The 12,584-nt window shown below is 28.3% G+C and overlaps 3 protein-coding genes across 3 annotated transcripts; 2 read left to right on the top strand and 1 right to left on the bottom strand.

The window, feature by feature from the left end:
- Positions 1-1,551: 1,551 nt before the first annotated feature.
- LOC116774375 (uncharacterized) lies at positions 1,552-2,747 on the bottom strand. The gene is made up of 3 exons (XM_032667093.2): positions 2,318-2,747; positions 2,126-2,230; positions 1,552-2,061 (listed from the first exon to the last, which is right to left on the bottom strand). The coding sequence occupies exons 1-3, from the start codon at positions 2,588-2,590 to the stop codon at positions 1,759-1,761; spliced, it is 681 nt and encodes a 226-aa protein (XP_032522984.2). The 5' UTR covers positions 2,591-2,747; the 3' UTR covers positions 1,552-1,758.
- Positions 2,748-3,385: 638 nt separating this feature from the next.
- LOC116774374 (GDP-D-glucose phosphorylase 1) lies at positions 3,386-5,372 on the top strand. The gene is made up of 6 exons (XM_032667092.2): positions 3,386-3,643; positions 3,778-3,913; positions 4,008-4,155; positions 4,465-4,567; positions 4,661-4,958; positions 5,230-5,372. The coding sequence occupies exons 1-6, from the start codon at positions 3,476-3,478 to the stop codon at positions 5,337-5,339; spliced, it is 963 nt and encodes a 320-aa protein (XP_032522983.2). The 5' UTR covers positions 3,386-3,475; the 3' UTR covers positions 5,340-5,372.
- Positions 5,373-8,496: 3,124 nt separating this feature from the next.
- Positions 8,497-10,703, top strand: LOC116774414 (lipase 3-like). The gene has a single exon (XM_032667142.2). It carries the CDS (start codon positions 8,541-8,543, stop codon positions 10,062-10,064), a length of 1,524 nt encoding a protein of 507 aa, XP_032523033.2. The 5' UTR covers positions 8,497-8,540; the 3' UTR covers positions 10,065-10,703.
- Positions 10,704-12,584: the final 1,881 nt, after the last annotated feature.

The raw sequence follows: 12,584 nt of genomic DNA, 5'->3' as shown, positions 1-12,584 counted from the left end.
CTTAGACAAACTTTACGTGTTATACCGCTTCATTTCAAATTAAAATGGAATTTAATGCATTAACTTATAATTTTAATCCAAAATATTTTAATTTATAAATATAAAAATTTTATTGTTTTCCGTTTTATACAAATTTTTGTATACTACTTCTCCCGTGACTTTTTTCGCCAGCGTTTCTTTGCTGCGCTAATTAATAAAAAAATATATAGAGATCGGTTCCTGTGTCATGACATAAAATTTCCATGGTTTAAAATTTTATTGTTTGGCATTTTCAATTCTATTACGTGGAACCAAATTATTTTCTATTCGTTAAAAAAAACCTGTAATTTGTAAATAAATACACATAATTTTAATTGTCAAAATTAAATATATGTACGTGTGTAGATGGAGAAATAAATATTAATGTTATTAATAATACCGTTAATAAAATTAAATTAAATTAATCTTATACCTACAAAAAAAATATTCTTGTGTATACACAATAAAATATATTTTACTTATGGAAAAAGATATAGATAAAGTCTTTTAAAAGTTTAAACAGTTTAAAATATTCCAAATTAGCTTTTACTGCTTATATTTTTTTGTAAATAATATATCCTTACCATATGTTCGTTTTGATTTAATCGCTTCGTTTCGCTTACGATGACAGTTTTCATTCATAAATCTTTGCACACACTATTATCTATGCAACTTATTAAATGCGAAATAAGTAATGCTTGATAGTCAGTGCGACGCGACGGTAGAAACTTGTAATACTTAAACTCAATACATATACATAATTCCTTGGCCTACAAGTCATAATTTTTTAATTTAAAATTCAACTATACATGAATACATAATTATTATAAATTACTCATTGTAATTATTTGAGATTTATCAATTACGTGTTTTAATTTAATCTGTATTACTATACCGAATTAGTGTCTGTTTTGACTAAATTAAGTTAACCAATTTTTTGACAAATGATGTATGGAATGGCGTAATATTAAATATTAATGTTGTTTTATGCCTCTGAAACGGGTGGAATGATTTCTATAATATTTTGATAAGAATATTCGGTATGTCTGAGAATCTGTGAACACTATCAGAAAACGGGTATCACGGTTCCTGAAAAGTTACCTAAAGTTGCGTAAAATGTAAGATAATTTAAATTAAAATTCATACAACCCATAATTTTTACCATTCTGACGCCATATTATTAAATTTATAATTATTAATCCCGATTAGAAATCTAGTATCCATAGATCAGTTATTAAAGCCATCTACTACAATCTACAACTACTGGTGCAAGTGTGAATCTAAATTAGAATTATAACAAACACGACGAGTTTTCAATTTTTTTTGTAAATCTTCACTCAATATACTATCAACATAGGTTTTAGAGTAAAAAACAGGAGAAGCTTTATATACGGTTCGAGGTTTGAAGGTTGTTTTAAAGGTATAGTCACTTTTGACCCAGTAAATAGATACAAATATAAATAGGGGTTACACTGCAGCCTTTCTGACACAATACCCAGGGCTGCCACTTACACTAATATAATAAAAACAAACTTCAATAAATAAATATTTATTTTATTTTAATTAGAATATCAATATTAATAGTACAGATTTGAAGAATGGCAATTAAATTTTGTCACATTATGCTAAATTACCATGGTTAGTAAATATATATACATTTTAATCTTATTACAATATATTCACTATTGTACACATAATAAAATAACAGAATTATTTTATGTACAAACACCAGATATTAATTTAAATAGATTCCGACTTAAAATTATTAGGATTCAAAGGATTGTTTGTATCATAACGCCATAGAACTTCCATTATTCTCATTGATATCTGCGCAGCATCCAATGATGACATCTGGTTCAGTTTCTTGGTAACTAATCTACCGATTCTCCCATTCTTTGTGTTGTCTAAGCCAAAAGCATCATTCTGGATACCTTTAAAAACCGAGACTAAACTTTCAGCAAGGGAACTACATAAATTTGGACGGTTTGTTGTATAGGCGTCCGAATTGTCTTCTTCACTGTCATCGGGAATTGTATTTTGTTCCTGAAATGGTAATGATTTAGTTTTTATATCATTTATTTTATATATTTGATTAATATTAACTAACCTCAATATTTTCCTGATGTGTCTCATCATTTTCTTGTTTGACACTTTTATTAACTCTCAGTAGAAATTGACAGGCATTCCATAAATGCCAATTCACTTGATATTCCTATAAAATAGTAATTCCAAAATATTGTGATTTATTTTTGGATTAATAAATGATATCACGGAGATTAATGTCTATACAGATAAATACCTCAGTGTCTTTAGCTTGGCTGGCCTTGGTTTTTCTTAAGTAATTAGAAAAAGTGGATCTAATATTTGTCCATCTCTCCTTCACAGCTTGCCCTGTGAACTCGTTACCGTATTTTGCTGCAAATTCAGCATATGTACGATCTCTGTATGCTACGGAAGTATATTTCGGGTGTTTGGGATTCCATATATTAGGCCGGCTTTCAATAAACTTTACTAATCTCAAATTCATTTTACGTGTCCAAAACACCTTTTCTTTGGCGAAATCGGATAACATACTGGCTTTTGAGAACTATTAATAACAGTAGGCAATTTTTACAAAATGTTCTTTTTCCATTAAAAAAAAGTTAAAATAAATTGTTCTTGAAAGAGTATAGTTTCGTGACCATATTCAATAAAATCATATTGTTTACAAACATCAATACACAACATTAATTGTCAACTGTCAAATATTAATGTGACTTGAACTGTATTATTACAAGCTCAAAATAAATTCTATAAAGAGGACAGTATACATTTTAGCTTTATTGTAAACTCAATTCAGATAAAAAAAACATCATTTAATTCTTGTTTACTTACCGATACGATTCAAAGTAACTTGCATTAAATGCAGTAAAATATTAAATTCATTTGATTTTTGCACACCCTTATTAAAGGGAAAAATCCATAAAAAAAATGTATTAATATCCTTTTAATACGATGGGCCTTAGAGTTTCCATTTTATATCCCCCTCTAAAATCACAACGTGAGTAATAACATTAATAAAATTAATATAATAATAAATCATTTATGATACCAATTTTATTTTTGTTTAAGAAAAATAAGCAAAAACCTTGTATTTCCGATTATAAGAGTTTTCAGTTTTGTAATTCTTTATATTAACTCCAGTTTGTTTTGGATAGATAGATAGACATAGACGTATATTTCTAACAATGTAATACTTTTTTTTAAAACTATCTCTTTATTCGCATTCGAATCTCGGAATATTTTGCCAATGTCTACTTTTAACGTAAAACTTCTTTAATTCACAATGTTACCTGATTAGTGATTGTGTCATTGTCATTTGACAGCTGTCAGTTATAGATTTGTTTTGTAGGTTATAAGATTGTAAATACAACTATTAAATAATAAATCCTAAAGTATTCAATTGTACGCCGATATAATGCAATTTTATGATGCTAAATCACCTGATGACATGGGTTTAAACCCGTCCGAAGTTATTAATCTTATCAAAACAAAATGGGATGAAATCCATTCAAACACAAATGTTTTTCGATACAAAATAGCCAATGAAGAGAAGCGTTTTGTGAATAATAAATATTATTTACAAGTAAGAATTGATTTAGTTATAAATTGATATTCTTTTTCTTTAATTACTTAGTACATATTAAATTAGTTTAATACTTTTTTGAAGGTAAATTACAATAGAATAATAGTTCATACCGATAAAAAACTGTTTTTTAGTTAAATCCAAACAGAGGTGTAAAAAGAAGGACCCCAGAACAAATGGAAAATATATCTCAGCCTTTTGATAAAAATAAATTTAATTTCTGTAAAGTATCCAAAGATGAAGTGATGTTTCATTTTAAACAAGAAAAAGGTATGTTAATATTAAAATTGTTAAGTTTATTTATGAACAAGATTTGTGCTGTGATTTGAGTACAATATAAGTTTTTAATTCTTTGATTCCACAGATTCTTATCATACGGTTCTGATTAATGCGAGTCCAATAAATAAATATCATTCATTACTTTGCCCATTTCTAGAAGATTGTCTACCACAGATTATAACTAAAGACAGTTTGATGTTGGCTGTCAAATTTATGCTTATGGCCGAAAATCGGTGAGTTAAGGCAAGTGTATGAGATTTCTTTAAATTTTGTAGCAATTATATTTACGAAGTAGAGGTGAAAAAAATGTTTTTATTAGAAAAATAATGTAAATAACTGATAATATTAATATAAACATGTTTCTATATTATTTTTATTTGTAACTACTAATTATAAGTAAATTGTGTCCTAAAACAGATTACATACTATTTTTATACATGAAATAAAAAAGCAGAATTCAAAACTTTTATTGGTTTTTTAAAATATTATATTGAGTTTTAATTCTTATGTCTTATCTTTGCTTTTTTCTTTTTATGTACTAGTGATATAAGGCTGGGATACAATAGCTTACTAGCTATGGCGTCAGTAAATCATTTGCATTTTCATATATTTATAGTGGAAAATGATTTACCTGTTGAAACAGTTGTAAGTATTTTATGATCTGTGTAAAAAAAATTAAGTAATCGAAATTTTTTAGTACATCCTGATTTATCCTGTCATTAATTCTAATAATTTCAGAAATGCATACAAGTCAAAGGACCTTTGTATCGTTTTGAAAATATATATCCAATACCGGCATTTTGTTTTGAAATTGGCTCAGTTGGGACTAAAATTGATGATGTATATAAATTATTAGAATATTTTCTACATAAAAATATCGCACATAATATGTTTTTAACAAGGGGGAACAGTGTTGCCAGCAATAATGAAGTGCTAAGGATATTGATATGGCCTCGTACGAGTTGTTTACATATAAAACAATTTGATGTATTTAATATTGCATGTTGCGAGTTAAGTGGCTGGTTGCCAGTATACAGTAAGTTAAAACTATGTTTATTATATTTTGGTATAAAAATATACATTTTATTTTTATCCAAAATATCTTGACCCTTTCCATAATTGATCAGCCACTCATGTGTTGTCTTTTTATAATTTCCATATTAATTAAGCATATTGTAAATTTTTTAAAGTAATTAATTATTAAAATAGTTATATTTATATGATTGTAATTTCCGAGTATTTCTCGGTAAGTAATCCTTATAGTCCCTATTTATATATTTTTTTTTATTGTTTAAAACACATTTCAGATGAAGAAACGTTTATCAAACTTAAGGAGGAAGATATTGAGAGTGAATTAAGAAAATGGAAAATAGATGATTTTGATAAGTTATGTGAAGATTTGAAAGCTTTATACTAAATAATTAATACGAAATAAATAATGTACATAGTTTTTTGTTTTAATATTTATTACTATAAAATTTTTCACCAGTTTATTCTATTGCTATTGGAAAGGCAAAACAAGATTTTAAAGATTCTGATTGTTTAGTTAACAACTTTGTCACTATATTCCCTAATTGTCAGAATAAAATTGCCAAACAAGTGTACTTCCATCAATTTTTATGCTAAATATCTTATCTTAACCCCACTGAAATGCTGTCTGTGAAGGAATATTTACGCAGATTAACAATATTAAAACATATAATCAAAAAAAAAAATCGATAACAAAAACATAATAGGTACTATCCTTGCGTAATCAATTAATTTTCATGGGTGTACATTGTTTTGATTTTTTTTTACTAAAAATGTGTAAAAAATTACTGCCGCTGTACACAATCAAGAAGTTCTCGTCTTAGATGATTACATGATAACAGAATATCTGTATATATATGAAAAAAATAATTAAATATTAAGTTATTTTAAAAATTTCAAGTTAAAAGTCTATATACTTCCAAACCTACCAAATTTCATATAAATCAGTTCATCTTATTTATTATCTAGCTTTAATTAACTGTATATTTTTGATAGTCTAATTTACACAGTAAATTTTAATCATATCCACATCTGAAACACCGTCTTTTTATTATAGGAACACAGTATTATTATTAATTGTATCTGGTAACACTTAATCGACGTTAAACTTGTATTGTTCAAAAGTACTCGTAAAAAAAGTCTATCTTGTAACATCCAATTACTTTGTACAGATCAATATGTGTCAAAAATGTTTTATATGAATATGGGCACTTCGGTTTTCACATCCAAAATATTGAAATGAAAAATTTTTTATCCATGGATATTTGTTACACTTTCAACAACTTACTTAACTTGAAAACAACTATTATCATGTAACTGATACGTCATTTACAAAAATCCTTTATACTAGGAAGACAAAGTAGCAGAGTATAGTTAGGATCACGTGAGAACGTCCAAGATACGGATATATTAAAGTCTTTTATTCGGCAAGACGAGAATGCTAAATATAAGATCCATGCTATGAGTTTAGACATCCAGAAGGAGTGGTTACACGAGTTTTCTGTATTCGCGAATTTTAAAACGCTTTTTTTTTGTTCAATTTCAATTCATTCTTGGAACGTATTTCGCGGGCAGCCCTAGTAGGTTCGTTGCAAATTTGTTAAGGTAGAATGAGGAGCTCGGACTATTGAGGTAAGCGTTTAACGCGCATTAGATAGGGACCCCTTTAACGTACACCTGAGTTTCAAGTCCCAGGCACTGTTAAAGTTCCTCTTGAACCAACGCGATGGACCCAACACCCGCACGGTGAATCCATGGAATGCTGAGACGTTTCATCTCTGTCTTTAATTATAATAATAAGATTTTAAAACTAATTATTATACAAAAACTTCAATGCTTTTAAAACTATTAAAACATTTATTTAAAACTTTAATCTTTCAATCTCACTAAAAAAGTCAAAGAGAAAAATAAAAATATTTTTACTATATTTTAAAATGTACAAAAGAGTACTTTTGGTAAAAATATCTTGTTTTGATTTTTTTTATTTCAAGAAAATAAACTTATCACAGAATATGTCAAGTAAATTTTTTCTTTCAGTGTTATTTATTCTTGTAAATTTTTAATATTTTAAAGCTTTGGCCATTAATATAAGTCACAATTTATAAGAGGTAGCTTTATCATTCGGAAAGTAATCAATTACATATCTCACTGATTTCAATAAAATGAAAATGATTTATTAGTCTTGACTCGATATACATATTTTTGTAGAAACATTTTATATTTTGTCATCATAATAAACGTGAGAAATCTGATATATTTTATCTGGCAACATCGTTACCATTTATGAGAATAAATAGTGTATTTAAGAATTATTATTTTTTAGTGTTATCGATAGTGATATAAGCGATAATATTTAGTATAATGCTGTTTTAAGAATCTTAGCTTTTTCAGGAAATTAGTACGGAGTATGCTGCTTTAACAAATCATAAAAATATTAATGTGGACAAGTATAACGATTAGGAATGTGATTTATTAACAATTTTATAGTATTATTTAACTGTCACTTCCTTTAAAGCATCCATTATTATAGATGTAAACATGTAATTAACGTTTCATCACTATAAAGCTGTCGAGGTCTTAGTTGTTATAAATTATTTTTCATATTAAATTATTAACTAATTTTAATACATAATGTATTATATTTAAATAAATGTTAACTTATATTTTAATACAGGTATTTGTTTCAAAACATACGTATATCAAACGCAATGTCAGGAGTGTTACTATTTATTCTAAACTATTTGATATAATATATTTACAATTCGTAGGAATTCTTTGCGTATTGTTTCGGTGAAGTTGCCTAAAGATGTCAAGGTATACAGTTCTTTTTTATACACGATTGTAGTAAACCTAAAGAGTCCTTTGTATGATAAAACCATCATTTATACAATCTCCTGATATTCCTCTCCAACCGGTTCAACTTGATAGTCGTTTTTTTTACATATCTTCTTGAATCATGATTTATTTATAACCTACTAAGTATTTGTTATTTTTTTGTTTTTGGCATGCATAAGTTTTTAGTGATAACACCACTTTTATATAAAAGTTGAGTCGAAGTTGTTTTTTTATTTTTAAGTTATAGTTACGACAAAGAATACTATTATTATTTCTGAATATTAGTACTCCCTCTTGCAAATGTTTTTTATAAATATTTTGTTATCTTTAAATTTAAAACTCTCATTTAAATGCATGAACGTGGATTCTTTGGCGAAGTAGCCGAATATTATTGACTAACGTAATTTTGATAATATAGAATGTTACACACACATAAACATTTTAATCATAAATTTACCAAATCGAAATTTTAAAAATTCCAGATACTATTGATATTTAAAGCAACTACTAAATAAGAAAGTCTACTTATTTTTTTGTACCTGCTAAGTATTAAGGTACCAAATAAATTTTGAAGTATCATCAATAAGTATTTGTGAGTAAATATTATGAATTAATGCTGTATTAGCTATCGCGTATGTATGATATATATTAGTCACTCCCCTTGAACTGCCGTAATGGGATAAATTACTTGTGCTCCAATAATATTTTATATTTCTAGTCAGTCTGCCATTGGCCGTCGTACGGAGTGCTCAGTATGAAGCTAATAATAGCCTTGTTTATGTTAATTGTTCTCATTCAATACACAGAAAGCCGACACTTCGGATGGTTCCCGCAAAATCTTGTCGAAACGTTCACGAACAAGACAGCACAAATAAGCAACTACGTGCGCACGAAAGGACGGAGTCTGAAACAATTTTATGTACAAAATGTAAGAAATAAAATAACATCGTACTTCGGTTATAACAGCAGTTCACCTGACGGCGGCGGCGGTCCTACGAGAATTAAAAAAGGATTTGGAGATTATGTCGGCGAAGCGCAGGTGAAGAATCAGAAGGTTTTTGATGCGATAGCTCCAGAGAAAATTGAATATATGTGCAATAATGACGATCCGAGCATCCACATGGCAACGCCGCAGCTGATAGCGTCTCACGGATACGTCTCAGAATCCCACACAATTGTCACAGAAGATGGATACATTCTCACAGTTCATAGGATACCATATTCAAGAAATGTTTCCAACAGGGAGGTCCCCCGTAAGACAGTGTTGCTGCATCATGGTTTGCTCGGCAGTTCGGCTGATTGGATCATGGCGGGACCGGAAAAGGGGCTCGGTTATATACTATCAGACGCAGGATATGATGTATGGCTTGCTAATGTTAGAGGAAATACATATTCAAGAGCCCACATCACATTGAAACCCGATTCCTTTGAATTTTGGAATTTCACGTTTCACGAAGTTAGTCAACACGATTTGCCGGCTGTCATAGATTATATAATGGAAGTTAAAGGATGGGACGTCAAGATAAATTATATCGGTCACTCCATGGGAACGACTATTCTGTTCGCTTTGTTATCAACAAAGACTCATTACAACAAAGTTCTGAGAGCAGGTTTCGCGTTAGCTCCTGTCGCTTTTATGACCGATATTAGGAGCCCTATTCGTCTCCTTGCAAAATACAGTGATAATCTAGAATATTTATTAAAACTTCTCGGTACTAATGAATTTTTACCACAAAATTCTGTATTACGATGGTTATCGAAACACGCGTGTGAAATAAATCATTACGAGGAAGCGATTTGTGAGAATTCCCTATTCATTTTGTGTGGTCACGACGAACAGCAGTTCAATCGAAGTCTATTACCAATAATATTGGGCCATGTGCCGGCCGGGGCTTCAACTAAGACCTTAGTTCATTATGCCCAAGAGATAAGAAACGCGGGGAGATTTCAACAATTCGATTACGGTCCCGAGGGGAATTTGAAAGAGTATGGAAGCTTCGATCCTCCACAATATCCTCTGCATAAAATAACCCTACCTATTGCTCTATTCGGATCCGAAAATGATTGGCTGGCGAGCGATGTGGACGTAACGAATTTATATGTTCAGCTGGCCAATCCAATAGATCATTACATTGTGCCGTTAAAAACATTCAACCACATCGACTTCTTGTGGGCTAAAGACGCGAAGAAATTGGTCTTCGACAAACTCTTACAAATGTTAGAGGAGGGTGTTAGTAGAACGCATTTTGAGTCGGACTTTTCTATTAATAATATATAATATTAAAATAGACCAAGTCTTTTAATATAAACAATATAAGTAAAAATATGTATGTGATATTTCTATTAAGTACTAACTTCATTTAAATTCCCGTCATGCATTATAAGTTTACTTTATTAAATAGTGTGTAGAAACATGGGTTATCTTAAAATATTTTTTTAATTATAAAAGATAGAATATGATAAAGTAATTTTATTTAAATTAAATAACTTATACGATATCCACAATAACTGTTATTCCGTCATTACTATCTACAAGTATACAAAAACACTACATACGACTAATTATAATTTTATCAAGAGTTCAGGGTCACAAACAAATATACGTATATAGTAGGTACTCCTCAATTTTATCCTCTTTCCTTATACTATAGATCCTAACTGCGTAACTATAGTAAAATGCCACAGTTTGCATAGCCACGGATGTCTTTAACTCTTAAGTGCAAAGAAATTAAGGATCTTTTAATTTCTAACTCCGCTCCGAGCGCGTAGAGGTTAAACATAAAAAATTAATTAATATGTCAAATTAGGACATTTTTTTCTTTTATGATTTAATATAAGAGCATTTATCTATTTAAATATTATTATGTTGAACGTAAGAATTGTTTGTAACAATTAATAAACAATTCACCAATGTCAACGTTTTTTTTTTTTCGACGAATTACAATCTCGGGAACTGTGGAGAAAACGCGAAGGACTTTTAATAATGTAATAAAGGCGTTTGTTTATTATTATTTTAAGAAGGCAGGTTTATTTTTACCAGCGCTTAGAACGACAAGAAACATAAATAACAATACAAACATCTTAATTACTATATAGTAAATTGTTAAAGGAACTACTAAATAGTAATTCCTTATGGCGTATTTAATACACAGAAATATTGACCCGTGACGCCGTTTTAAACCCATGTGGCTAACAGCAACATACAAGAAAAAAAAAACAAATCTAATCTTGTATGTCCCGGTACCGATGCTAATTTGAACAAGGATAGTGATTTCACATAACTCATAGATAAGTAAAAATTTCTGAAGTGTTTTTTTTTTTTCTAAAAAGATTTTAAAATATTGTTGTACAGGTAATAGACCGGTCAATTTAGACATAAATACAAACAAAAGTTGTGGATCTTAAAACTACTATGAAAATGGTCCTTATGAGTTTTTCTTAATAATTAATTTATTTTACTTTTGCTTTTTTGCAATATTATTTGCAACGGTTATTTTAAATGTCTATATTGACTGGACTATAATATCTTATCACAAAAAAATATAGTTATCAAGTGGGAAAATTGATAATTATTTTGAAAAGTTGAATGTATGTACAGCGTTTTGTTTATCGATGTTTGTATTAATATAAAGACAAGAAACGAATGCAAAAAACGAATGAAAATTTTGGTACGTTAAAAACTATAACATTTTATGTAAATAAACATAAAAACCTCTTTTTTTGATATGGATAATCGTCTATTCATAGAATAATTTTATGTAGTTCACAAAGATTTCCGTTTCCTAGTTAGAGAACCCTAAACATTAGCATTCACAACATACAATACAACAATTACCATTCCGCGACTGTAAACAATGAGTCATAACAACAACTCGCACATTTGTTGTTAGTTTTATGAATCATGTGACCGTTGAACTTCATAATCTATTAAAATCATAACAAAATGTAACATCGCATTATCAATGGAAATATATGATAAGTCATCATTAAAATATAAATTTAAGATAATATTTTAATAACACAATTCAATATGATGTCATATAATTATATTTTTAACCGACTTTTATTTTTCGTTTTTGATTAACTTGTCACCTACGTCATCCCTGTTTCCATCTTGGTTGTATTAGTTTCGTTCTTTCCTCACATTTAATGTTTTCAAATTCTGTAAGTCATATAGCATTTTTAAATATTTTAATTTTTATCAAGTTACATTCTCATAAAGGAATATTTGTATAGCACCAGTAAATGAATAGTTTAAGGATTATAATTTGTCACAACTTCTTTTTACAATAATACTGAAAGGTGTTAAAATAACTATTAGTTTTAATATCTTTACGATATTTAATTAATTAATAAATGATTTTCCATGTTTAAAACAATAATTATTTTATTAGACCATCATAGTATTTACGTGTCATTGAGTTTATTAAACATTTGAAAATAAATAAAAAGCTCTGAACGCAATTATTTTAAATTCATATTTTTTATACCGTTCAAAATGACATTGTACATCCATTCTAAAAATATATAATATAGAAAAAAATATATAATAAGAACCAGAAAAAATATATAATAAACATTGATAATGTTAGGGTTCTTACAATAAGAAATTTTAAAAATTAATTTAGAAAACAATTTAAAATATAGGGTTTTTAATTTTAATATTAATTTTATTTGATTTTTTAAGTTTAATAGACTTAGAGATATGCACGGCAGAAGACTAGACATTTGATTATTCCTAAGCCCAAAAGACAGAACCATTATGTTGCTTTTAACACCATTTTTAAGAATTGATTAG

This window comes from Danaus plexippus, chromosome 26, assembly GCF_018135715.1.
Source record: "Danaus plexippus chromosome 26, MEX_DaPlex, whole genome shotgun sequence".
Taxonomy (NCBI): domain Eukaryota; kingdom Metazoa; phylum Arthropoda; class Insecta; order Lepidoptera; family Nymphalidae; genus Danaus; species Danaus plexippus.
The sequence above is the reverse complement of the archived record's forward strand: the minus strand, read 5'-3'. Positions and strand labels throughout refer to the sequence as shown.

Coding starts and splice junctions, on each gene's coding strand:
- LOC116774375 (XM_032667093.2), bottom strand. CDS start 2,590: ATGTTATCCGATTTCGCCAAAGAAAAGGTGTTTTGGACACGTAAAATG. Junction 2,231..2,317: donor GCCAAGCTAAAGACACTGAG/GTATTTATCTGT, acceptor ACTATTTTATAG/GAATATCAAGTGAATTGGCA. Junction 2,062..2,125: donor CACATCAGGAAAATATTGAG/GTTAGTTAATAT, acceptor TTACCATTTCAG/GAACAAAATACAATTCCCGA.
- LOC116774414 (XM_032667142.2), top strand. CDS start 8,541: ATGAAGCTAATAATAGCCTTGTTTATGTTAATTGTTCTCATTCAATAC.
- LOC116774374 (XM_032667092.2), top strand. CDS start 3,476: ATGCAATTTTATGATGCTAAATCACCTGATGACATGGGTTTAAACCCG. Junction 4,568..4,660: donor ATTTACCTGTTGAAACAGTT/GTAAGTATTTTA, acceptor TAATAATTTCAG/AAATGCATACAAGTCAAAGG. Junction 4,959..5,229: donor TGGCTGGTTGCCAGTATACA/GTAAGTTAAAAC, acceptor AACACATTTCAG/ATGAAGAAACGTTTATCAAA.